Source organism: Neodiprion lecontei, chromosome 6, assembly GCF_021901455.1.
Source record: "Neodiprion lecontei isolate iyNeoLeco1 chromosome 6, iyNeoLeco1.1, whole genome shotgun sequence".
In the NCBI taxonomy this organism is placed as follows: Eukaryota; Metazoa; Arthropoda; class Insecta; order Hymenoptera; family Diprionidae; genus Neodiprion; species Neodiprion lecontei.
In genome coordinates this window covers 26286324-26308798 of record NC_060265.1, presented here as the reverse complement: position 1 = coordinate 26308798, position 22475 = coordinate 26286324, and the positions used below count along the sequence as shown (strand labels likewise).

The window sequence follows — 22475 nt, the reverse complement described above, 5'->3', positions numbered from 1 at the left end:
CGTTATTTCTTTGGGAATATCATTACCGCGGGTTTGAGAAAATCGACGCTTAAGCTCAGTCTCGCTGCAGGGGCTTCCAAGTCAGTGTTTATTATACCGTTATTGTAGAAAATTAACGAAATTCTTCTCAAATCTAAAAATCTGTTTCAAAGATTCACTCTCATCTTCAACCTCCGAGCCACACTGCGCCTCGACAATGTCCCGTACAAAGATGACGATTTGAAAAATTCAAGCGGAACACCGCAGGCTGCTCAAATACAGATTCGATTCGGACAGTAGGAAATACTTGCGTTAAATTTAGCCCATCAGAGCAATACCTGTGAATGAAACCAAGAGCCATTCTCATTGTTCTCCCTGCTTCGGAATTCCGCCATTCCCCGGTGCGGCAACAACGACTGTGTTAAATTCCGAAGGTTCTTGGATGCGAAAGAGGAATGAGAAATAAGAGGCGCGGTGATTGTTGTGTTCGGGTTTAGGAAATTTTCGGAGTTATGCAGCCGGGCGTTTCTGCAAGCCTCGCGGCGCCCATCGAGCGATTCCCGGAATGATATTTTTTCTTTAAATTGGGTTTTTTCTTACTACGCTGTTGCAATTTATACCGGGTATACACACATGCGTCTATGTAAAGCGAAGGGATGCGCGCGGTGGTTGATGCACCGATGGAGACGCAGGGTCCGTGTCCGTTTGATCTCGCCTAAAATAGTCCGAGCTCTGCAAAACTTCTCTCGCTCTCTCTCTCTCTCTCTCTCTCTCTCTCTCTCTCTCTCTCTCTTTATGTGCCCCCCTACGTGCCTGTGTGGCTGAAGAGCCCGGCTTAATCCTCGACTTTTCCACTCGTCTTTGTCATTTCATCATTTTTCGTCTTTCGTGTGAAGACGGGCATTTGATCCGAAGGAGTGGTGAACCACCGAGTCTGGCCGAGCCAGAGGACGAAGGACAGACACGCGATTGACGCTGTAAGGATCTTCCGAAACGCGTTAATGTTGAATTATTTCATCACCTCTCCAGCGAATCATCACCCAATGACTAGAAATAAGTCCGAGAAAGATGCGAATGCGAAGAAAGAAAGATAAAACTTGTCCCAAGAAGTCATGCAAGGGCAGAAGGCACGAGACACGGCGCCAGCAGATGTGACTTTAAACTTGAAAAAAACTCTTTACCCATCCATTCATCCAGTCCAGGGACACGACATGTGTGTTCTTTGCCGCCAGGGGAAATACATAATAGAAACTTCCTCGCGTATATCCGTTTTTCTTGTTCTCTTCTTCAAATTCTCGAGTATCTGGCTGAAATATCGGTTCATTACCGACAATGAGCTGAGCTCGTACTGTTCGACTTTCGGCTAAAAGGTTGCGTCAAAACTCAAGGGTTTCAAGAGCCGGCTTTTCCATATTCTCCCGTCTAACCGAGCGTTTGCTTAGGTTGGAAGACGGCGGTTTTCCGCCCTTGCGGAGAAACTTAATCGCCCGTCGTTTGTTACATTTGTTTAAGCAGATACACCGAAGTGTTCGTATACTCGTTCTCGTATTAAATAATTCCAGTACTTCCGGCTACTCGCAATTTCGAAACGCTTGCGTTGAGTAACGTAATAACCGTAGCTCAGATTGTGCGTATATAAGATAAATCTATTGACCTTTAATGTAGTGATTACTGGAACAAGGTGAAGTCCACTTCCGATGCGTAAAATATCCTCAATTTTAAATAACGTAGCAATAAAATAAACGCAGCTATACAGCATACGTTTTTTAAAATAGAATTTTCAGTACCCGACGTGCCTCCCACGGAGTTTCGCGGCAAATTATATACGTGTATTATACGAATACCGTACGCGAGTACGTAAATACTGGATGGCCGTGAAATGTTCTGGAGAACTTTTGGGTACCAATAACGAGTAAAGCGTGTATCGGAGCACCGCAGGCTGGAAATTACGACTTGTGCGTTTAAAAGCACCGCAGCAGTCCGCGATACTTCACGTTTTAATAGCACGACCGCATCTCCAATGGATTTGCGTGCAATAAACTATAACCGATGATCCATTGTCTTGTAATTCCGTGATTTATGATACCGTGTTGGACAACGGTAAAATAAGCAACCGTGGCACGCTAGAGACTCCGCTGCAGGACAAGGTACCCGGGATGCGACGTGCTTTTAGACCCTCCAGGCTCCCAGCTCCGGATGTATAAACAACGCTGGCCTCCAGCCTCTCACGGTTCGCGAAATCCAAAAATTTCTTCGTAACTCACGTCGAATAAAAACGTCACACGAATATTTAATTTCCGTTCCCCTAATAAAAAACGACCAGCGCCAACGCGCATGCTCGTTTGCCTTCTTGGAATCTCCGATACGAGATATTCCAATTTTCAGATTGGACATTTAGCCCTCGAGGATGATAACCGTAACCGGTAATTTGACGAGCAGAATTCTCAGTTTTCAAGCTTCGCGTTCAAATCGAATGATATCGAAACTACTATCGCTGAAGTTACTTTCTCTGTCGTGAAATAGGATTCAGTTGTTCAATAGTGAAGAAAACGATCGTATGATCGGAACAGAATTGCAGGCGACCATATTGATTTAGTATATATTTGACTAGTATTTAAATTATTCGTCTGATAGTCAATTTGAATTTCTCATAACACGGTGTAAAATACTTTGTATTTAGCACTCTACGTTTTTCCCAACATGATACTTAAAAATTGACGAATTTCTCGTTTGGGCCGACGTCTTCTGTTTGCCATTTCGAAATAGAAGACTTTTGGCCGAATGGCAATAGAATATATCCAGTTTCCCTTTCTCCGTAAATCGTTAGCTCCAATTACCCGGAGCGCCCCGCTGTTTGTACGCACCCTTTGGCGTATTTACGCGAGCCTAATGACTAGGGCACAAGTCACTTATACCGTACCAATTATATACCTTGCAGACTGACAATAATTACTCGAGGGAACCCAAAGAGAACGAGAATTAGAATTAGTGATTCCGGATATCCTTTTTCGCCCGCACCTCTGTGTTTAAAGTTTCCGCGGAACTTATTCAGGCATTATCCGGACCCGTGACGAGGGATTTTGAGTAACTCGACTCAAGCTCAGTCAAGCCCTGAATTTTTTTCCTTTCATAGTCTACGTTGCTTTCAATTCTTTTTAACATACTGAATATTTAATTAATTTTCTACGAATAATGAGACGAAGGCGATTCAGCTCTTTTTCACTAAACATAACATGTTGTTTGCATTCAACGAAATCAACACTGTTCAACAGATTATACATTGAAATGGAAAAATTCGGATGATTCAGGGGTTGAATGAAGATAAATGAAATGACAAGCTTCCATTTTGACGAAATATATCTTGATACAAGAAATCCTATTCTACGATACAATACTGCTAACAATATAATATGGTAAAAAACCCTGCTCACAGAGGAGTTTTTAGTACGTAGTGTAATATATATCCGTGCATTGGGACCAAATAAAATTCTCGCGTGTGCAACACGTGTCGGAGAATTCTAAGTATGTCTATTCTATATTTACAACATTCATATTAATTTCGTAGTTTCTTCACAAGATAAAATACAACATTACAAGAAAAAAAAAAATAAAAATAAAGGAACATCAAAAAGAAAAATCACTTACAAAAGAAGCGCTTTGTCACTTTCGACAAAAATTGGTATATAATTGACCATTTTTAGTGTAGCAAAATTACATTTTTACACAACTGCAGGTGATAAGGTAATGATGATTGTATCGCGTGCAACGTGTACATGAATAACCTATCCCACGAGACCAACTATTGTCTTGCACAGATTACCAATATTCCATGCTCACGGTCCTGCGGTAATTGTTTGCATGCAAACACACTTGCTAAAATAAAAATTATACAACTTAATACGAAGTATTCAACTTGCAAGTATACTTGTACAAATTCCATCTAAGGCAATTCAAAATTTAATTGACATACATGTATAATACGAATTATTATTAACACATACGTATAAATTATTGATAAGTAATAATTATGAACGAAAAGAAACTTATATAATTTTTTAAATATATTATTGTTGTACTTTTATTGTTAATTCATTTTTTACATAAAACCCAATTCATTCAATAATGTAATAAATAACTTTGAAAATGATTTTATCGTTTTTCGATTGTATAATGAATATTTACAACTTTTTATAGTGTTTATTTTTTCACTACTGGTACACGAAATGTGTATGATAATTATTTTGGCAAGCATGCACAGTACAAAATTGATCGGTATATGTATGACGTATGAGTATAAACGGTGAAGTTAATTGTAGACAGATCATAGAATTAAAAAATATGTCCTGAAACATTTTGCAGCCATTATTCTGTGTATATCGATTGAAATTGATAATAAACAATGACAGCTACTTTGGCAGAATTTCTACATGGCAAGTGGATAGAAATAAAAATTATCCTAGAATAGATCTGCCAAAGTATCGTTTCGCTTATTTTTTGAGCGACCAATAATAAAACTGGTAGTGATATAGTCTGGGATTACGGTAGCATATCAGTTCTTGCAAAACAGCCTTGTCAATATTTTTTCCTTACATCGATACTTTGTATTAAACCTATGCGAGCTCGTAACAATCATATCATTACACTATGCTTTTAAATGCTTATACCTATAATGACAGTAACTGTACTGTGTAATATTCTATAATACATGGCTGTCCCGCGGCGTCAGTACGTTCTATTCAATAATAACAAACGGCAATGCCTTTTTCGACGACTACGTATTACAAACGGAAAATAAAAAGAATAATAAACTACGGATAAATCAATTGGCGGCAATAACTGTCGCCGGAGTTGACTTCTTCTTTAGAACAATATCCTTGATGTTCAGGTTAACCTTTTCCTTTCGCGCTGGTGGAACGGATTGAAGACAAAAACGCTTGAAGGCCTCCAACTCGCGTTCTGCGTCGTCCATCTCCCCGTCCTCAAGGTCTATATCTTTAGGCGTAAATACGCTCTCTGCAAAAGACACGCTCTGAATACAAGAATTTATCATTTCTTGCGCACTGTACTGCATAGAAATGAGAAACCTAATTTACAGTTAAAAAAAAAATAAGTATATACATACATATATATATAAGTATATCGCATCGCCTCCGACATATCGCGAAATCAGTTTGTCACTAGTGTGTGTGTGTATTGACTGAAAAATTTATCTGTAATGTCAGTGAAAAGTAGGTATCTGTTTCTCCGTAATTGAAGAATATTCTAAATGTTCTATTAATTTTAAGAAATATCCATACATTGCATTCACGAAGTTCGAAGTTACATGACTCGTCGAGTTAAATAAGTCTGTACATATGCGTGCCTTTATGGTTCATCTGTAAAGTCTTCTCTCTGCCAGTACTAGTGTATAAATATTTGTGGACCGTTTGTTCGCTATTGCTTTAAATATAACGCCCTCTGTCAATTGAAAAATCTGTCTACTATCTCGTGCACACTACGTGTGTTTCTCTTTTCTCAGTGTATGTGTTTATTGGCAATAAAAGTTGAACGCAACTTAATTCCGCTGAATATTCGGATGATTGGCCGAGTTGAATATAAGAAAATTTAAATAAGGTTCTTGCATTGAACGAACGTATCCTTTGACGTGACTGAACTAAAAATCGTATTTCTTAATTGTGTAATTTGATTCAATTATCTGGTTTTACGATTACAGTATTAGAAACTCTCTCAGTCCCATTTAGCAGGGGTAGTATGTTATATACCGTCAAGAAAAAAAATGAGAATTTCGATTTAAAAAAATTAATTTTATTTTCGTCGAATTATTGAAAAATTAAATATAGCATTATCCATAGTATCTTAATATCACATAGTATTCCAGTCAGTGGATTCGCCGTATTACGATAATATTTGGTTTGTAAACTACGTAACGTTGAAAGTATTTAAGTACATGGATCAATTGTCACAAATTGATGTGCTTCGACTCTCTTTTTTTTTACTACTACAAAAGAAAGATAGTCTGTAATTTTCTCTATTCACTCAGATCACTTATCCAGACGGAGATTTTACAATGTATCAAAAATCGCACTGATAATGCGTACCACCAAACGATTCCCAATTTCTTGTCGTATAATAACTATATTGCGCATTCCCACGCTATTAGCAGATATTAATCTTTCTCGTTGTACTTAACAGTTTTATTTTTATATCATATTAAACTCATCCAACGAAACGACACATTACGTAGTTTATATACCACAAATCATTAAGTATCATCCATTTGTACAAAACTAAAAACTGTAATAATTGTCAAAATATCAATACGAAAATTAACTACTCATAAAATATCAAAATTTACTATACTTCACACAGCGACGATAGTTATTTTTCCCTAATAAATCTGAAATAAATATTACGACTCCACGAGTTGAAAAAAAAAAGTTAGAAAGACAAATGAAAACAGTAGTCGTTTTTAGACAGTAATACAAGTTGTAAAGCAATGTCTGATAATTTGACAAGAAAAAATAAGAATAAATAATTGAATAAGTTGAAAAAAGATGGAATGAGAGAGATTGGTGAAGTAATTATCCGTGTGTGTAACACCCGTGGTCATAAAAATACTGAACATAATAAAACGAAAGTATTAACAATGAATAAAGTAACAAACAATATACCAAACGTCTACAGAACTTAAAGCATTATAAATTAACAAAACTAATCTGGCCACGGTAACTAGTCAAGAATCATTTCTAAGTAAACATGTATGGATTGTTAAAGACAAATAAGCAAATTTACATGGTTAAGTTATTTATTGTTGTTCTCACCAACGAGGTTCCAGTCATCTCCATTCTGTCGAGTTCCATTGCCCTTTTTTTTCTTTTTCTTTCCTTTTCCGCTACTTGACGCTGCCATAGTTGCGCTAATGGCTTCCCTGACTGCAGTTTTAGCCTGTTGAACATTGTCCATCACAGCTTCAGATCGAACTTTGGTTAACGTTACACTGGTACCTCTCAAATTAATGCCATTTTCGGGAATGGGCTGTCCACCAGTCACTTTACTAATTTGGATATTAGCGAGGCCTTTCAGCCCTGTACAATCCGGTGTTAACCTGTTCCGAAGCTCAGCCAAACTTGATGGGATAAAATTGTTTGGTTTTCCACCAATATTCTGCTGCGTCACAGCTTTATTACTTGACAAATCACCTTTCACGATAAAATCAGGTTTCGCTGGCGGCGTTAAGCCAGCGTTAATTGCCTGTTGAAGTGCTGGACTTCTTATAGTTACCATACCATTTTCCGATACTTTGATAATAGCAGCTTGTTGTGTCGGTTCCATTTTCGGAGGACCAAATGCTGGATTTCGTATCGTAACCATATTACTTCCTGGATTGTGTAAAATTCTAGCAGATGCATCGGTATGCCCATTCGTTAACGGTATACCATTTACCGCGTTATGTTGCAGAACTACGGAATTTAGTACTGCACCAGAAGCATTTGTAGAACTCTTATTGTTACTTTTCTTTTTCTTCTTCTTTCCACTGGTACTTTGGGATTGGTGATTGTCTTTCGAAGAATCTATAATAACATAAGAGTATCTACAAGTTTCTCACATGCATATTAACATTTAAAACCGTTTATTGCAAAGAGGATAGACTTCGATCATGAATTTCAACGGTTTAACTCGAAAATTTATCAAAAGCTGTGTCATCTATACTAAGTTAGAGTAAATTAAACTCAAATAACAGGAAACTCACCTTTTTCATTGGACTTGGGTAGAAGATCTTGCTTGAGCTTCCCAGTATCTACAACAATGACATTCCCTGCTCCTTGAGGAGTAGCGTAATTTGATTGAACTCCGCTCATTGGAGCAGCTATTATAGTTGTTTGCTTGGGTGGATTCACCGGTTTTGATAATGGAGTAGATTTTATAGGCATAGGTTTAGCGGGGGCGTTCACTTTAGTTATTGTGATACCCGGTGGTAGTTTGAGATTTTCAATAATTAGATCCGGATTTGCACCAATATCCTTAAACTGATTACTAAGAGGTGAACTCAGAGATTCAGTGGCAGTGTTTGGACTTTCGGCAGTGATCGATGGTTTAGGTACAATCGGGCTTACTGTGTTCTGATTTTTCTGATTATTGTTTTTTATTTTCACGGTATTATTATCGCCCGAATTTTTATTCTTATTACCAAGGGTTTGATTATTCTTCTCCTGAGATTGTCCTTTTGACTTTTTATTGATGGAATCACTAGTAGAATTTTGTTGCTGTTGTTGCTTCTGTATACAGGGTGTAGTCACTGATTGTACGCTAACTTTACATTTTTTATTATTACTTGGCGGCTGTTGCTGTTGACTTTTACTTTTGTTTCCAGTATTATTCTGTTGCTGCATTACGTTCTCCTTATTTTCTATATTTTTTTTGTCCTTCTTGGACTTGCCAATTTTAGACTCGTCTACATTCTGCTGTTGCTGTTGCTGCTGTTTTGTACTAACTTTCTTGTCATCATTCTGCTTTCCGGCCCTAGGTTTCTCATGAGTTTGTTGATTTTTAATATTTTTATTGTCATTGATATTACCTTGTTGGTGTTTCAAGTTCGTGCTACTTGATGGCTGCTGTACAGGGTTGGACTTAGCCTGCTGCTGCTGCTGTTGCTGCTGATTACCGTTTCCCTTACCTTTCTTCTTCTTACCACTAGCTTTTTGGCTTTGCGGCTGTTCAGGTTTTGACGACATAGGTTCCTTTGTTTGTCCGTTGACCAATGTGAACAGGACTTTATCTTCTGCTGGTGTTTGCCCCTTCAAAGTAATGGTAACTGTTGGTTCAGCGTTGTTAGACTCCATGACTCTTTTGATAGTAACAATTTGCGGCTGATTTTCAGACTGATTTTTGATCATTCCTGCTGCTTTCATGAGTGCTTCTTCCTTTGCTTTGGCTTCCCTCTTAAGCTTCTGTCTTTCCTTCTTACATTTTTTTTCGCTTTTCTCCTCAACCTTTGACGGTGCAGAAATATTACTTTTACTACCGTCAACTTTATCAATAATCGTTGCAGCTTTACTTTTTTGACTGACTGCGATAACGTTTTCGTCCTTTTTTTCAACATTAATTCCAATCTTATTTTTTTGATTCGAATGTACCGGCGGTGATTTCACTTTAGTCCCGTCTTCTTTTTCTTTTTTCTTATTTGATGGTTTAAGCGTCGAGGTTATTAGTGGTGCTGATGCAGGCAGTATAGAAACTTCTGGCAATGTACGTTGTGGCAGTGACCTTTGTAAGAGAGGTTTTTGAGGATCAACAACAGTTATAGTAACTTCAGGGGTCTTCTTCTGCAGCTCCATTATTCTCTGTTTCTCTGCTTCTTGTTGGTCCTTTTTCAGCTTCTCGTCCAGCTATTATGTACAAGTACAATATAAGGACATATCTCGAAGCTAATGAATGTGAATTATTGTTAAATACAAAATTGCCCATTAATCAATTTGACAACTAATGATAAGTTTTTTTAGTAACCAAATGCTTACTTTTTTCTGCCTTTGCCGCGCCTTCTTTTCCGCCTTCTTATTGTCTTTTTTACTATTCTGATTACCCTCAATGAATTCAAGCAATGCCTCCAAGTCCCTCTGATCTCTGGTGTTTTGGTGTTGGACAGGAGTTACGGAGACAGGAGTGTTAGGCCTCGGTACGGGTTGGTTAAGTAAAACATTAGAAGTAGGTACAGTGTTCGAATTTGAGGATGGGACTTCGATTGGAATTTTTGGTGGACTACACGCAGCCTTACACTTCTTAGCTTTCTTCTTTGTCAAAAGTTGCCGTAGTCTCTCTCTCATTTCATTGTAATTTCTGCTGACAGGTGCTACCGAAGGCTGTAAAACAGAAGTAGGAACTTGTAACCAAATATCCCCTAGATAAAATTCTCTTCTCTAAATAATGTGAAAATTTGTATAACAGCTAAGTTATGAATAATCGCGAAATTTTGTGATAAATTTTAGATAATTACTAACCACTCCATGTCCAAATACTTCGCAGTAGCAACAATCACAGTGTCTGCTAGAATCTCTAGGAGTTGAACTACTCGTCGAACACGAATCTTCTTGGCTACTTCCAGAATCTGAACAATCCCCATCACCTGCACCAACTATAATTAACAAAATCTTGTTTCAATAGTTACCGATAAAACTTTCAAATGATATACCTGTTATTATGGATTAAAAATACTAACGGTCACTGCAAGACACCCTCTTTATATGCTCGATGTTAGCTTGTTTGTGACAAGCATGTGGAACATGATTGGGATGAGCATGTCCACGATGAGGAGCTGCTGCGCCCTTCGCAAGATCCGGTAGTGTACCACGCGAGTGAGAATGAGTGGGACCTGTATTTTCACAGCACAACATATAAATGTCTACTAAATACACTGTTTCTTTAAATATTGTTATGCTGCATTCAACGAGAGGAGACACTTGCGATTGACAGCAAAGTCTCCTTTGAGCTTTAAAACCGAGCTTAACTTTGGGAGTGTGAATATTTTATGATAATCTGAATCTTTGTTAGAATCAATGATGGAACGATATGTCACTTACACCTACCAGGATGTGGCAGATGATTGTGACTGTGGGTGATGTTAGGCGTCTGGGTGGTCGAGTGCCTTGTTTGAATATGCGTTTGTTGTGTAGCGCTTGGCCTATTTGTTGCCTTCCTTGAGGCTGAAGTTGGTTTGACAGCAGGTATGGTAAGAGATTCAGGCTGTCCATATCCGTTTGTGATGGTAGGATCTGAGCGAGCTAAGAAAGATATCACATTTACGTTGGAAATTAGACAAAGATCTTGAAAACGTTTTACTAGGAAATTTGAAAAAAATAACCTACATTTTTTTAAACACGGACATGTATCCCATTTCTGTTTAGACTTTAGTAAACAAGAGCAAGGTGGATTTTCTAGCACCTCTTTCTTCCTCTCTACAATTTCCTTCGCGTGTCGATAAACACATGGACACGGTTGCGGTTCAGTCTCTCTTAAATCTGTGTCTTCCATAGCACACTGAATTTCATCTAATTGCTTCTTACTGAGACTTATCTCCTCGGATTTTTTCTTTATTGGTGTACCAAATGAACAAGATTTTTTTTCATCTGTTTTGCTACCCGGTGATGTGCTTGTTTGACAAGCCGGATTGTTCGGTTTCTTTGGTCCTGCAGCAAAAGCTGCATGTAGATTATAAAGATGCGGATATACCACATTCATATCAACCAAACCATTCTTCGGTGCTGTACAATTCACACCACCTATCATAATGCAAAACAAAACATGTTTGGTAAAAAACAAGATCGTTTGGATACATGAATTGTACATTGCTAAAATTCTGAGCAACAAATTCTTTCTTACCTGATAAACCGTTGCTAATTGGTGGGAATGGATTGAAATTATTCGTTTGCAGATTGAGATTAAGAGATGGTCCTTTACCGATCCGCTAGTAAAACAAAAAGTTATAGAAGTTTGTGCATACAATGAAAAAATGAAACATTTTCACATATCATGCATAACAGCGAGCTGTCTACGCATTAAACTTTAAATCTCTATGTTTGCCAACAATTGTTCAAAGTACTTACAGTAGGCGAAGTTTGAGGCACAGTGCAGACATGACATTCGCACGTTTGTTCGTCACCTCCGCCAATGTCCACTTCACTTCCCTCCCCATCAACTCTCTCATCACTGACCGGACTAAAAACCAAAATATGTCTTTCGAGAAAAATAACATTAACTAACATGACAAAACAAACCATACTCGTGTCTTATTATACCTTCCAGACCTAGGCGAAGGCGGCGGTGTGACGAAACCATAATTAAGAACATGGTTAACAGCGCATTCATAGCCAAACCAGTATTCTGGTTCATTGTAATGACCGTTCAATGTTGTTACTGGGCCAATATTATAACTATTGATCTCTGTTAGGACCTCGGTCGATGTTAGCGCTCCCACCATGTCAGCAAGACGTAGATGTGTCGACTTGTTTGCATCGTGCGCAAGACTCTCTAAAATATCAGTGTCTAGCGGCAGATTCAAGGCATCCAGACCAAGGTCTGAATTCGGACTGGGTGGTCTACTATTCGGACTCAATGCCCCGACTGCCCCCAACGTAGCAAGTGTTAGTAATTGCTCATCAAATTCCGTCAACTCACTGTAATAGTTAATGAAATTTTTTTATTATTATTTTCTGATTCGTCCCTTCTCATTTCCCTAAAAGAAAGTGTAAGACAAACTTGAATACACTGGAGATTAGAGCCTTGATGATTGACGATTGATAATTACCTAGATATGATACTGAACTATATGTAATCAAAAGAAGATTCACTAACTTAGAAGTTCTGTTCCACATTCGTTGTTGAATAAGTTTTCTTCGAGCTTTAAACAGCTCCCAATCTTCCCTGAGCATTTTCTGTTTTGCTTTAAGGGCCGCCTGTTCCTGGCTGAAAATTTAAATCATCTATTATTTTTATGTACTAGTTGTGAGTCTTTCAATTTTGATCTACAAAAAGAATCATGAGAAAAATGTGCATGAATTACACAGCTAAATCGTCATTCTTGATTTACATAGCAGGAAGAATAGATACGTACTTGTATTTGTCAATTAGGCGTTCAGCTTCTGGCCACATGTCCCCGATTCTTGTCATTTCATCATCAAAAGCAAGATATCTGTGTACAAGACCTTGGTATTCGGCACCTTTTAGTGGCAGAAGTTTTCGTAGCTGAAATATTCGTTGCATTTATGATATTGGTTCAAATAATTTTTTTTCCGTTTCAAATTGGTAAGAAATTTTCTTACACATATATATATATATATAACACACGTGTATGTATTGAGTTGCCTTAGTCTTATCAAATATCAACATCAAATGATTGTTACCTGTCCAATAAAGGGTGGCAAATTGTTCTGTACAAGTGGATCGGCGTAGACGCAACTCTGGTAAAGCCTTTTATTCAAGCAATCCCACGTAAGATTAAACTTTGAAAGATGTTCGTTCTCCAATGGCTCTACCAGACTGGATAAGTGAGATGCTGCTGACAACAATACATCATATCCATCCAGCAATCCTGTTTAACCAACATATTTTTGAAATATTTAATATATAGTAACAGATAGCACATAATTTTCTTACTATTTACATGTCGTTTGAAGAGGCAAAAAAAAAAAAAAAAAAAATGTAAACTAATATGACAATGTAATACTTATGATACTACAGTGCTATCTTCAAAACAAGCTGGGAAACAAAACTCGGTATTCTTACTCCACGGTTTTTGCAACTAGTAATGATATATTTAGACAGACGGCCTAGTTCTAAACTGACAGATTGTCTTGTGAATCGTTCTAATTTTAAATTCCTAATGATATTGTATAATGATAAAACTGATACGGAAAATCTGCTATAAATTTCAAATCAAAACTAACTTTCGAGTTCTTTTTTTTTTCGTTTCGTTAATTACTTATTATGAGATGCATCACTGGCGATGACAAAATACGAATACGGCAAAAATAAAATTTATTAAATCATTTTTATTACCTACCACTGAGAAAAATTTCAGCAAGGTTGCTAGCATTCCGAATATGTAGAAGATCGAGAAGGCGAACCTTTGTCTCCATGACAAAATCTTGGGCCTGTCCCTCAAGCCTCATAAAAAGCTGATGAGGATCCCTTTTACATAATCTGTGATAAAATTGAATGATCAAAGGGATAAGCTGTTGCTAAGTACAAACAAGTGAAAGATGACTTACTGCAGAATGATTTCATGCATATTCTCCAAATGAGCTTTGTCATATTTGAGACGGGACGAATGAGGTACACGAGAAGTTTCCGTAGCCGCTCTGAAGACCGAACGTATGTGCTGCCTCAGTTCCATCCACAATCCCTGTAGCCTTGTTACTTCTTCTAACTGCTCAGTCAAAAGCTCCCTGAAAGAACAAAGCAAATGTCCATATTATTAAACAATATTTTTAAATGCGGTAGTTGATAATAAAATGTTTTACCTTCTGTCTTTACACGCGTCACAAGAACACGGTCCTTTTGGACGTTGTAATGGAGAATTGGGTATAACCAGCATATCGGTAACACCATCTATTGTATCCTCTGCATTACTTTTGACGGACGCCAACTCGTTAGATGCCATATCTTCATCTTGTCCAACATCAATATTCTCTGTAGCTTCATGTACACTCGAATTCTACAAAATAAAACCGATCCATTTGAGATGATTCATATACACCTTCCACATAAATGTTAATCGCAGGGTTCAGGAATGGGTTAGCTGTGTTGCACGGAACCAAAAGAATCGTCAATCGGGATGTGGAATTTAATTGACTTGATAAAGATTAAAAATCGTTCTATCGGAGAGAATGAAACGAGACTTCCTAGCAGTGCGTAAATAGAGTTTACATGATCGATTACATGGAAAATTCAGCCCGCGATTAACATGCTAATGCGTGTAGCAAAATGCGGGTACCTCTTTGACAGTTGACGGAAAATTGAGAGCAGATTTTTGTCCGACTGCTACTGCCGAGGCACCGTCAGCCTCCTTGCGTCCGTCCTCGTCCCCCTGATCCTTAGAAGGAGTATCCTTTTCGGGATTAGCTTTGCTGCTGGATTCCTTACCCAGGACGTCACCCATCGCGGCTTCTTCGATACTCTTTCGTTTCTCGCGCTGATCCACCTCGTCGTTACAATCGCTCATTCTATCCTTAAGGAAAATCGCACGGTCTGTCCGTGAAATTCTTACTGGATATTCGCGAGGATATACACCAATCGATTAGATCTTTCGCCCTTGGAAGGTGCCGTGTAGTAAATATCTACAGGCAAAGTACGCGTACAGTCAACATTCGCTCAATATGGCCGTTCGCTATTACTTCACTATCCCTCGTACAGCTTCGCCATCGCTACAAGAGATGTCATTGCATGCCAAATAATAATTTGATGTATGCGATGAGAGATTTCCACTGACAAACACGACGATACTCAGGCACGCGCAAATGTTGTACGATTGTTGATGATAGAGTCGCACTTTCCGACACAACGCAAATCACAACTTGAAAACTGAACTGCACATAGGACTAAATGAATCCTGTTTTATGTATCTTGATTCACAATTGCCGACGTTGTTACGGAATTTCTCACCATACCCTCACTAAGTTGCTAACGGCAGAAAATGTTTGAAATTATTAGTAATAAAACGTTTAAAATCGTGTATTGCAGAAATTAAGATTCATGAAAATTTTGGAAATCTGTACTAGCATGTTTGACTAAAAATCAAAACACCGGCAACGTCACTGGCTCTGAACTTTTTAAAATTCTAACTCTTACAACCGCGGTTGTGACTTTTGTAGAAAGCGTCAAGGCTTCTTCGTTCGTCACAATAGGCATGCTCTGTTTTCAACCAAAAATTATTCTTGCATCTGATCTGATGAAAGTTGTACTACACGTTTTTCACTTACGCTTTCAGAATACAATCGTATATGCGTTGACTGAGGCGTACTGAGCATATACCTATATATCATCAGTCAACGGTATATGGTATTAGGTATGGAGCATTAGAACAGTTCAAACGACGCCGTTTTGCCACTCGACGACGAAGTGCCAAAATATCCCGTTTCACGCTAGGTTCACTCCATTCCCACGTAAACGATGCGCACGCCACCTTTCGAGTACTACCGCGTGGACTAATCAGATGGCTTGGCATAGTGTCACCTGACTCGCCATTACCGTGGAAACTGTAAACCGAAATGGTATCCATAGTGCAGTGGTGCGGCGTCGGTGAAAAATATCTTTAATATACAGCGAATTTGTAATAACCAGGAAAAAAATACCGGCGATGTTCTCATCCATCCCCTTTGCTCGCGGCTTGGCCATAAAAAATCCACGCATCATGTCAATTTTACGAACATAACGAAGTACCGAATACGTGCATGTAGTTCGATTGAACATAACCGCCATTGACCAAGAACGCGTAGGTGTGTGTATGTTTGCCCTCGTAATATTTGAATCGTCGGTTGTAAAACATGTCAGCGCGTTGAGGATTTTTAACGTTAATCGAAATTTTGAATAACGAAAATGGAAGACTTTAACGAAGGGGTCGACGGAAAGTTGGCTTACAGAATGCGAAAAGTTAATTCTGAACAATTTCACACCCTCGTCAGGATGCACCTGTCCTTTGAATTGGACCTCAACACTGAAGAGTGAGTTATTCTCTACTGCAATCGGTTAACTGTCAAGCCAAACGTTTCGACGTTAGCTCGCAGAATTTATCTAATTTGCGTATCGTACAGTCCTATTTTTAGATATACTTTCGAATTACCATACCACCAACAGATCTTTGCATTTTTCATCGTCTGATATTGTCATCCTAATTTGTATCCCTACATGGTTGTGTCAATGTGCATTTAGTTGGGATGCGAGTATGTCCAAGAACTGTTCTCCTTCGTGTCAATGCGTTCTGCATGCGTTGGGTAGTGTATGGCGAGAAGCCAAAAATCTAGTCTCAACCTCGGTATCAAGCACGAGATGCTGTCTGACGTACTGTTTGTGGTTTGTATTTTTAGTTGTGACTGATTGCTGTGCTGGCTTGATATTGGTGATGGAGGAAAAGCTCTGTGGTGCAATCTATTAAACCTTATGAAAAATGTATCCATATTTTTAATCATAATTCATTAACCATAAAGCACCAGTTGAAATTATATTATCTTGTTCCAGTAGCGATTGTGTGGCAGAAAAAGTCAAGCTCAAAAAATGGAGCCTGATAAGTTTCTCAAAAAAGCCTAAGTCAACCATCAATCTACAGAAGGAAGTGATAGAAGGTGCTCCTTTGTCACATGAGGGTATAACTCAAGTCAAACAGCTGATTGAATATCTGTCAACTGAACAAAGTAAGTTTGAATCAGCAATTATACACACAATACAACTATATACCCTTAATAAACGTTACCTATGTTTTAATCTAGGCATCGTACAAGAAGGGATTTTTCGACGAACAGGAAAGCTCACCAGGCAACAAGACCTGAAGAATGCACTATATCAGGGAATCCGATTAAACTTTGAAGATGGCCAATTTAGTGTTCATGACTGTGCTTCCGTTTTAAAAAGTTTCTTAGCTGAATTACCAGAGCCACTGTTAACAGACTTGCACTATCCCGCTCACTGTCAAATAGCTGGTGAATCTCATACCCATTACATGATCCCAACAGACTTTATAAAACTTAGTCATTCATTAACCTTGATTTTTTTCAACAGAGCTATGGTGTGGTGATATGAAAGCAAACGAATGCAGACTCCTTAGATCGTTACAGCTACTTTTGCTTTTATTACCATCTGAAAACCGGATTCTGCTTAGATATGTTCTAAGGTTGCTAAACAAGACTGCGAGCTTTGAACACAGCAACAAAATGAATTGTGATAGCCTTGCAACATTATTCACCCCGCACTTGCTGTGTCCAAGGAAACTATCACCTGAAGCTCTGCACATAAATTCACAGACTTTGTCAGGACTAGTTGCCTTCATGATTACAAAAGGCATTGAAATGTTTGACATTCCTCCAAAACTAGCCACTGATATTAGAGCTTACTGGGTTGAACAGGAAAGGAAACTTCTGAGTCCTACAAAAAATGATGTGAGCTTCTTTTTAATGTTTTTGATTTTTTTTTATTATTTGAAACGGAATTTCTCAAGTCTCATACCACTCTTTCCATTCACAGCTAAATGAATCAATATCAGATGCAACTGGTACAGCTCACACAGTGTTTAGTTTTGTCGATCATAAATTAACAGCCAAAGCAAACTCCACACAAGACACACAGGCAGCATTAGCGCAGTTGTACGCTCATATTCAGGCCATGCCAGAATCTGCGAAAAAACGCAGGCTGGTTAAACAATTCAATAAAGAAAACGGACAGGGGACACCTAGGCAGGTGAAGAATTTGAGAACCAAAAGCCTAGGAGATTCAATAAAGAAGCATATTTTCCAAAAGAAAATACTAGGCCATAAAAAACCAGTAGACATCAACATTGGTTGTAGCAATATCACCAGATCTAGTAGCGAGGAGAATATATTGTCGTCGGTAAGTAATACAAATTGTCTTATGTGCTTTTACCACACAAATGCTGTCAGTGTCAATGTTCTTTTCAAATTTACATGTCTTGTGCTAATGGCTATTTGTACTAACAACCTCTGCAAGTGAATGCAACGACGATACTAAAATCCTCTTATTTGCATGCATTGAGCAGAGCTTGGAGAAATCATTGCTTCCGCCAAAAACGCTCTTCAGTAAATCAGATGATGAACTGAGCCCGGATATCTACGAGCCATTGGAAGCAGATAATCTACTGCATGTAAAGCATATAAGCAGCAGCACAGGGAGCTTGAACACGTCTAATCTGGGGCATTGCAAGTCAAAGAAGAAAATGCTGCTTGCGAATTTTATAAATATTAGCGCAGAGAAAAGCGTCAAAAAATTTGAAAACGCTCCAATAAATAAATCATCAGAAACGGTCAGGGAAAGTTGCAGTCAACGTGAATCAGACAAGAATAGCTGTCCATTAAAATTGCAAAGCAAAGCTTCCAACTTGCGAGATATTAATACCTCAAAAAATCTACGATTTTCACGCCAATTAAGTGAACCTGAGAGTTATTCGACAGAGGCTGCCTCTAATATGAGTGATAGCGAATTCGTGAGGCAAAATTCAGACCCGATATTTCCTGTAAGAAGAAGACCCAACATAGAAGTGGTTTTTCCTCCCAGGAAATCTATGCCTGATATACAATCTGAAATTTCTCCACAAAAGACAGAAACTTCAGTCTCTGAAACATCAAGCTATTCAGCTTCAACAGTATTGAGTAGATTCTGCAACACATATACGGCACGTACATCGACACCAGCTAAGAATTTATTACGAAAAAGTCTAGCTGCTGCTACTGCTGCTGCTACAGCTAATGAATGCACATTGACGCCCATTGCATACCACGACAAAAGCATGAGCCCAATTACTCAAAGCACGACGAAGATGAGTAAAGCTATGCAGGTATGCATGTATTCTGCACTTTCTGTTTTCACTCTTCATCCCGTCATTTTTACGTGTCTATTTTCTATTTATGTGCTCATTGTTTGCATTTGGTTAAACCGCATGTCCGCTACTACTCGATATAAAAAGGTAATCTCAAAACGTAAAAATGAAGAAGTCATGAAAATTTTATCGAAATTAATTGAAACTTCTGACAGGAAACTATGATGACTCCACGCTCAAGAAAACCAGTGATGATGATCTCTGGGTCAAACTTATGCAATCTTGCAACATTAAATAACGGATGCACACCATGCAGTTCTGGTTCGAACATTCAAAGACCAAACTTGGATCTTACACAGAAAAAAAGTTGTACATCCATTTTGGAAGAGTGTCAAAAGATAGACAGTATGAGTGGTGAGTTGGTACTAACTGACAATCAAGGTAATACAGAGACCAAAGAAAACTTCGGAAATTTAAATGAGGATAGAAATTTTGTGACCTCAATAGAAGACGAATATTGTAACGAAATAATTGAGGCAAGTAGCGTTTCCATATCAAGTACATTTCGAGAATATCTATTATCACGAAGCGTACTAACTGCGAGTCCTGTTGACTTAAGTTTCACGTCTCGTACTGACGATTTTGACCAATCTGAGTCAGATTTAAATATTCTTAACGAAGATAGACTATCCGATAGTCTTCTGCATTGCTTAGATGGAAATCAACCTAGTTCCGATACATCTGGCATAGTTTCTGGTAGTACCAACAGTGTCAGTAACTCTCCAGAGAAAATTGATGAGGTTATTAACCAATCACCAAGAAAAAGGGGAACGAATCTCCAGCGTGACGATTCTAAAAAATCTGTCACTGACAAAAAGGTTACAAATGAATTGAAATTTCAAACTCTATGGAACAAACAATTGAGTGAATCTACACTGAAACCACTAAAAGCGAAGGAAACATTACAAGAGACTTCTTTTTAAAGTGGAATTATAGTATATACATTGAATCTAATGTTCAAACCTACTTTTACGACACTTCATTGTGTAGTAAAAATTGCGTTGAACACTGTTACAGTTTTACCTAATGTGTTTTTTTCATTTGTTTAAATTATTAAGCAGTTTTTATTATTATTTACGTAATTTTGAGCTGTCTATAAACAATTAAATCGTATTAGTTTGATATCGAATACGAATTCTGTGCGAAATTTTTGTATAATGTATAGCAAATAGTTTGCTACGTGATATTTGTACTAGACTTCAATCATATGCTAAGTTTTTATCATATTAGTTGTAAATGACGATGATGAATGTTGTGGGTTTAAATATTTAAAAATATTCTTCATTCTGAATGAGCCAAGAACGAAATTCGTGACAGTTCATTATAACTATTTGTATAAAAAAAAAGAGGTAGAATAACAGATTTTTCGAGATTCATTCGTACCGGCAGATCTGTGTATCAATAATATATTTTCATATTATAGCGCACGCCTTATGTATAACAATTGTCTGTTGTTTTTCTTTCACCTATTTCCCTTTGCTTTCACAGAATTGAACAACTCTCTGAACATTCAGTCAGACTTATGTGATGACGAGGATGACGAAAATGAACTTGTTGTAGGAATAGATGTGGGTCAGAACATGTCATCATGCCCCAAATCCGGAATGTAGGAGAGGCCTCGTTCTTTCAGAGCTTTGCTCATCAGTTGTTCTTGATCTTGCTTCAATTCTTGCTCTCGTCTTTGAGCATCTAATATATCATCTACGGGCACCTGAGATAGTGGCAGATCCTTTTCCTTGTCCCCATCCTGAGGTGAAATTCAGTAAGTTTATAGTGCAGGACTTTTGCGCCAGCGTACAGAGCTGGAAGACTAAAAATATTGATTTGCTGAGCATAAAAAAATTGAGTGCTTACTATTTCACCCAAGAGAACAACATTCTCGCCTCGGACGATGAAAACGCCCCGAGGAATATCTCCATATTCTTTGCCGACGTGAATTCTTTCGATAGTTCGATGAAGGACCAGGTTGGCAAATTGATCAACACTTCTGAGATATCCGATAAGTGTTCTACCATCTCTTAACAGAACCATTAGCTTTTCTAAACGAACGGTTCGGGCGTGATTAATTTATCTGGTGTTACTGGTGTAATTGTTAATCAAAATATTTACATTTATGGTTAAGTGTAAACATAACCTAAATTTCGATAAATCGCTAGAACTAACGGTTTCCAACTAATTACATCAAACGTACTGTCTAGTTCTTCGAGGAGGGACGCTGTTCCGGGCACTACGTTCATTTTTCAGAGATTTTATATTAATTAAATCAAAGACTGGTTACTCAGCTACCGATTCGCTGATGCGTTGTACCCCACAAGTAACAACGCCGGCCTTCACACACGTAGGTATGTACCGTATGTACATAACGTTAGGCAAAACTCAGGGCAATGACGAACTCACTGGGGCGACAGACATTTCCGTCTGTTCCTCTCTAACAGAGATGTCTCTACTGACAAACTTCGACAATCTTCAAATTACGAAAAATTCGAAAATGCTCAACGATGATTTCCGATTTCCACCAACTGTGGGCGTGTTCGGTAATTGACTGACCGTACTGTCAGTAATGAAAATCTACAGTATACGTCACTTGGACTAAACCGTTTTCAGTACTGACAGAACTTTCAGTCAATTTCCGAACACGCCCTGTATGACGTGTGGAACGCTGTGAGCAGCTAAAGTGGGAAACCCCCTGAAGCGATTAAATTAAAACCAAAAGTAACAAATTACATCTATCGGATTAATATATACCTTAGGAAGGTCGGAAAATATTGACATCATCCACGTAGGAAGAGGACGGATTATTGCAGAACGATAGCAACATTGATCAGTTTCAAATCCGCAATAAAAGGCATTTTTTGCCGATCCACTGGTATAAGAACCAAGGTGTACCGGAACGATATTGTGTGTCACGTAAACTATACTTTGGTAAGTTTTGGTACCTGTACCAATGGCTCGCCAAAAAATGCCAAAAAATGCCTAAAAATAGTACTTTGTTCGACAGCCACAGTAGAACCTCGATTATCCGAATTAATTAGGACTGACAATGAGCCTAGTTCGTATAATTGATTTCAATCGTCAAGCAGTCTGCATTAAACATCTAAGTACGTATAGAACCTTTTTCAAACACCAAACGCTTATTTTATTACTTTGGTTTTACATAGTCGTCCATTGTCAATTAAAGAACGGCTGCTACACATTTTTTAGCGACCAACGTTGTATATTTCACGCTAAAAATATATTTTTTTAGTCAACGTCCGGATAATTAAGCATAAATCAAGTCATGGTTTGGATAATTGAGGATTTACTGTACTATCCTAACTTTAGAATTCGCGTTCAAGTAATTATTCAAAGACATTTGTAAATATCACTTTTTCCAGGACCGATTTCATTTAGAATATATCGAGTGTGA

At 38.1% G+C, this 22475-nt stretch overlaps 3 protein-coding genes across 8 annotated transcripts; 1 reads left to right on the top strand and 2 right to left on the bottom strand.

Annotated features, from left to right (window-relative positions):
- Positions 1-3551: 3551 nt before the first annotated feature.
- On the bottom strand, positions 3552-15246 carry LOC107219054. Of its 3 annotated transcripts, none has more exons than XM_046743728.1 (18): positions 14465-15246; positions 13992-14185; positions 13740-13916; positions 13532-13659; positions 12873-13060; positions 12584-12714; positions 12325-12435; positions 11769-12146; positions 11577-11688; positions 11353-11437; positions 10839-11252; positions 10554-10754; positions 10193-10345; positions 9975-10108; positions 9495-9836; positions 7730-9365; positions 6801-7550; positions 3552-4992 (listed from the first exon to the last, which is right to left on the bottom strand). In XM_046743728.1, the coding sequence occupies exons 1-18, from the start codon at positions 14690-14692 to the stop codon at positions 4799-4801; spliced, it is 5556 nt and encodes a 1851-aa protein (XP_046599684.1). In that variant the 5' UTR covers positions 14693-15246; the 3' UTR covers positions 3552-4798. The 3 variants fall into 3 exon arrangements, with proteins under 3 accessions (XP_046599684.1, XP_046599683.1, XP_015512613.2); XM_046743727.1 differs by having other exon boundaries at positions 10560-10754; positions 13532-13671; positions 14465-15245; XM_015657127.2 differs by having other exon boundaries at positions 13532-13671; positions 14465-15244.
- Positions 15247-15724: 478 nt separating this feature from the next.
- Positions 15725-20513, top strand: LOC107219128 (rho GTPase-activating protein 19). 4 transcript variants are annotated; one of them, XM_046743732.1, is made up of 7 exons: positions 15725-16190; positions 16708-16877; positions 16953-17162; positions 17242-17618; positions 17704-18066; positions 18233-19027; positions 19225-20513. In XM_046743732.1, exons 1-7 carry the CDS (start codon positions 16066-16068, stop codon positions 19990-19992), a joined length of 2808 nt encoding a protein of 935 aa, XP_046599688.1. In that variant the 5' UTR covers positions 15725-16065; the 3' UTR covers positions 19993-20513. The 4 variants fall into 4 exon arrangements, with proteins under 4 accessions (XP_046599688.1, XP_015512709.2, XP_046599689.1 ...); XM_015657223.2 differs by having other exon boundaries at positions 16705-16877; XM_046743730.1 differs by lacking the exon at positions 15725-16190 and adding an exon at positions 16397-16539.
- LOC107219090 (U6 snRNA-associated Sm-like protein LSm1) lies at positions 20460-21703 on the bottom strand. The gene is made up of 3 exons (XM_015657180.2): positions 21261-21703; positions 20924-21108; positions 20460-20816 (listed from the first exon to the last, which is right to left on the bottom strand). Exons 1-3 carry the CDS (start codon positions 21304-21306, stop codon positions 20643-20645), a joined length of 405 nt encoding a protein of 134 aa, XP_015512666.1. The 5' UTR covers positions 21307-21703; the 3' UTR covers positions 20460-20642.
- Between the last annotated feature and the right edge of the window lie 772 nt (positions 21704-22475).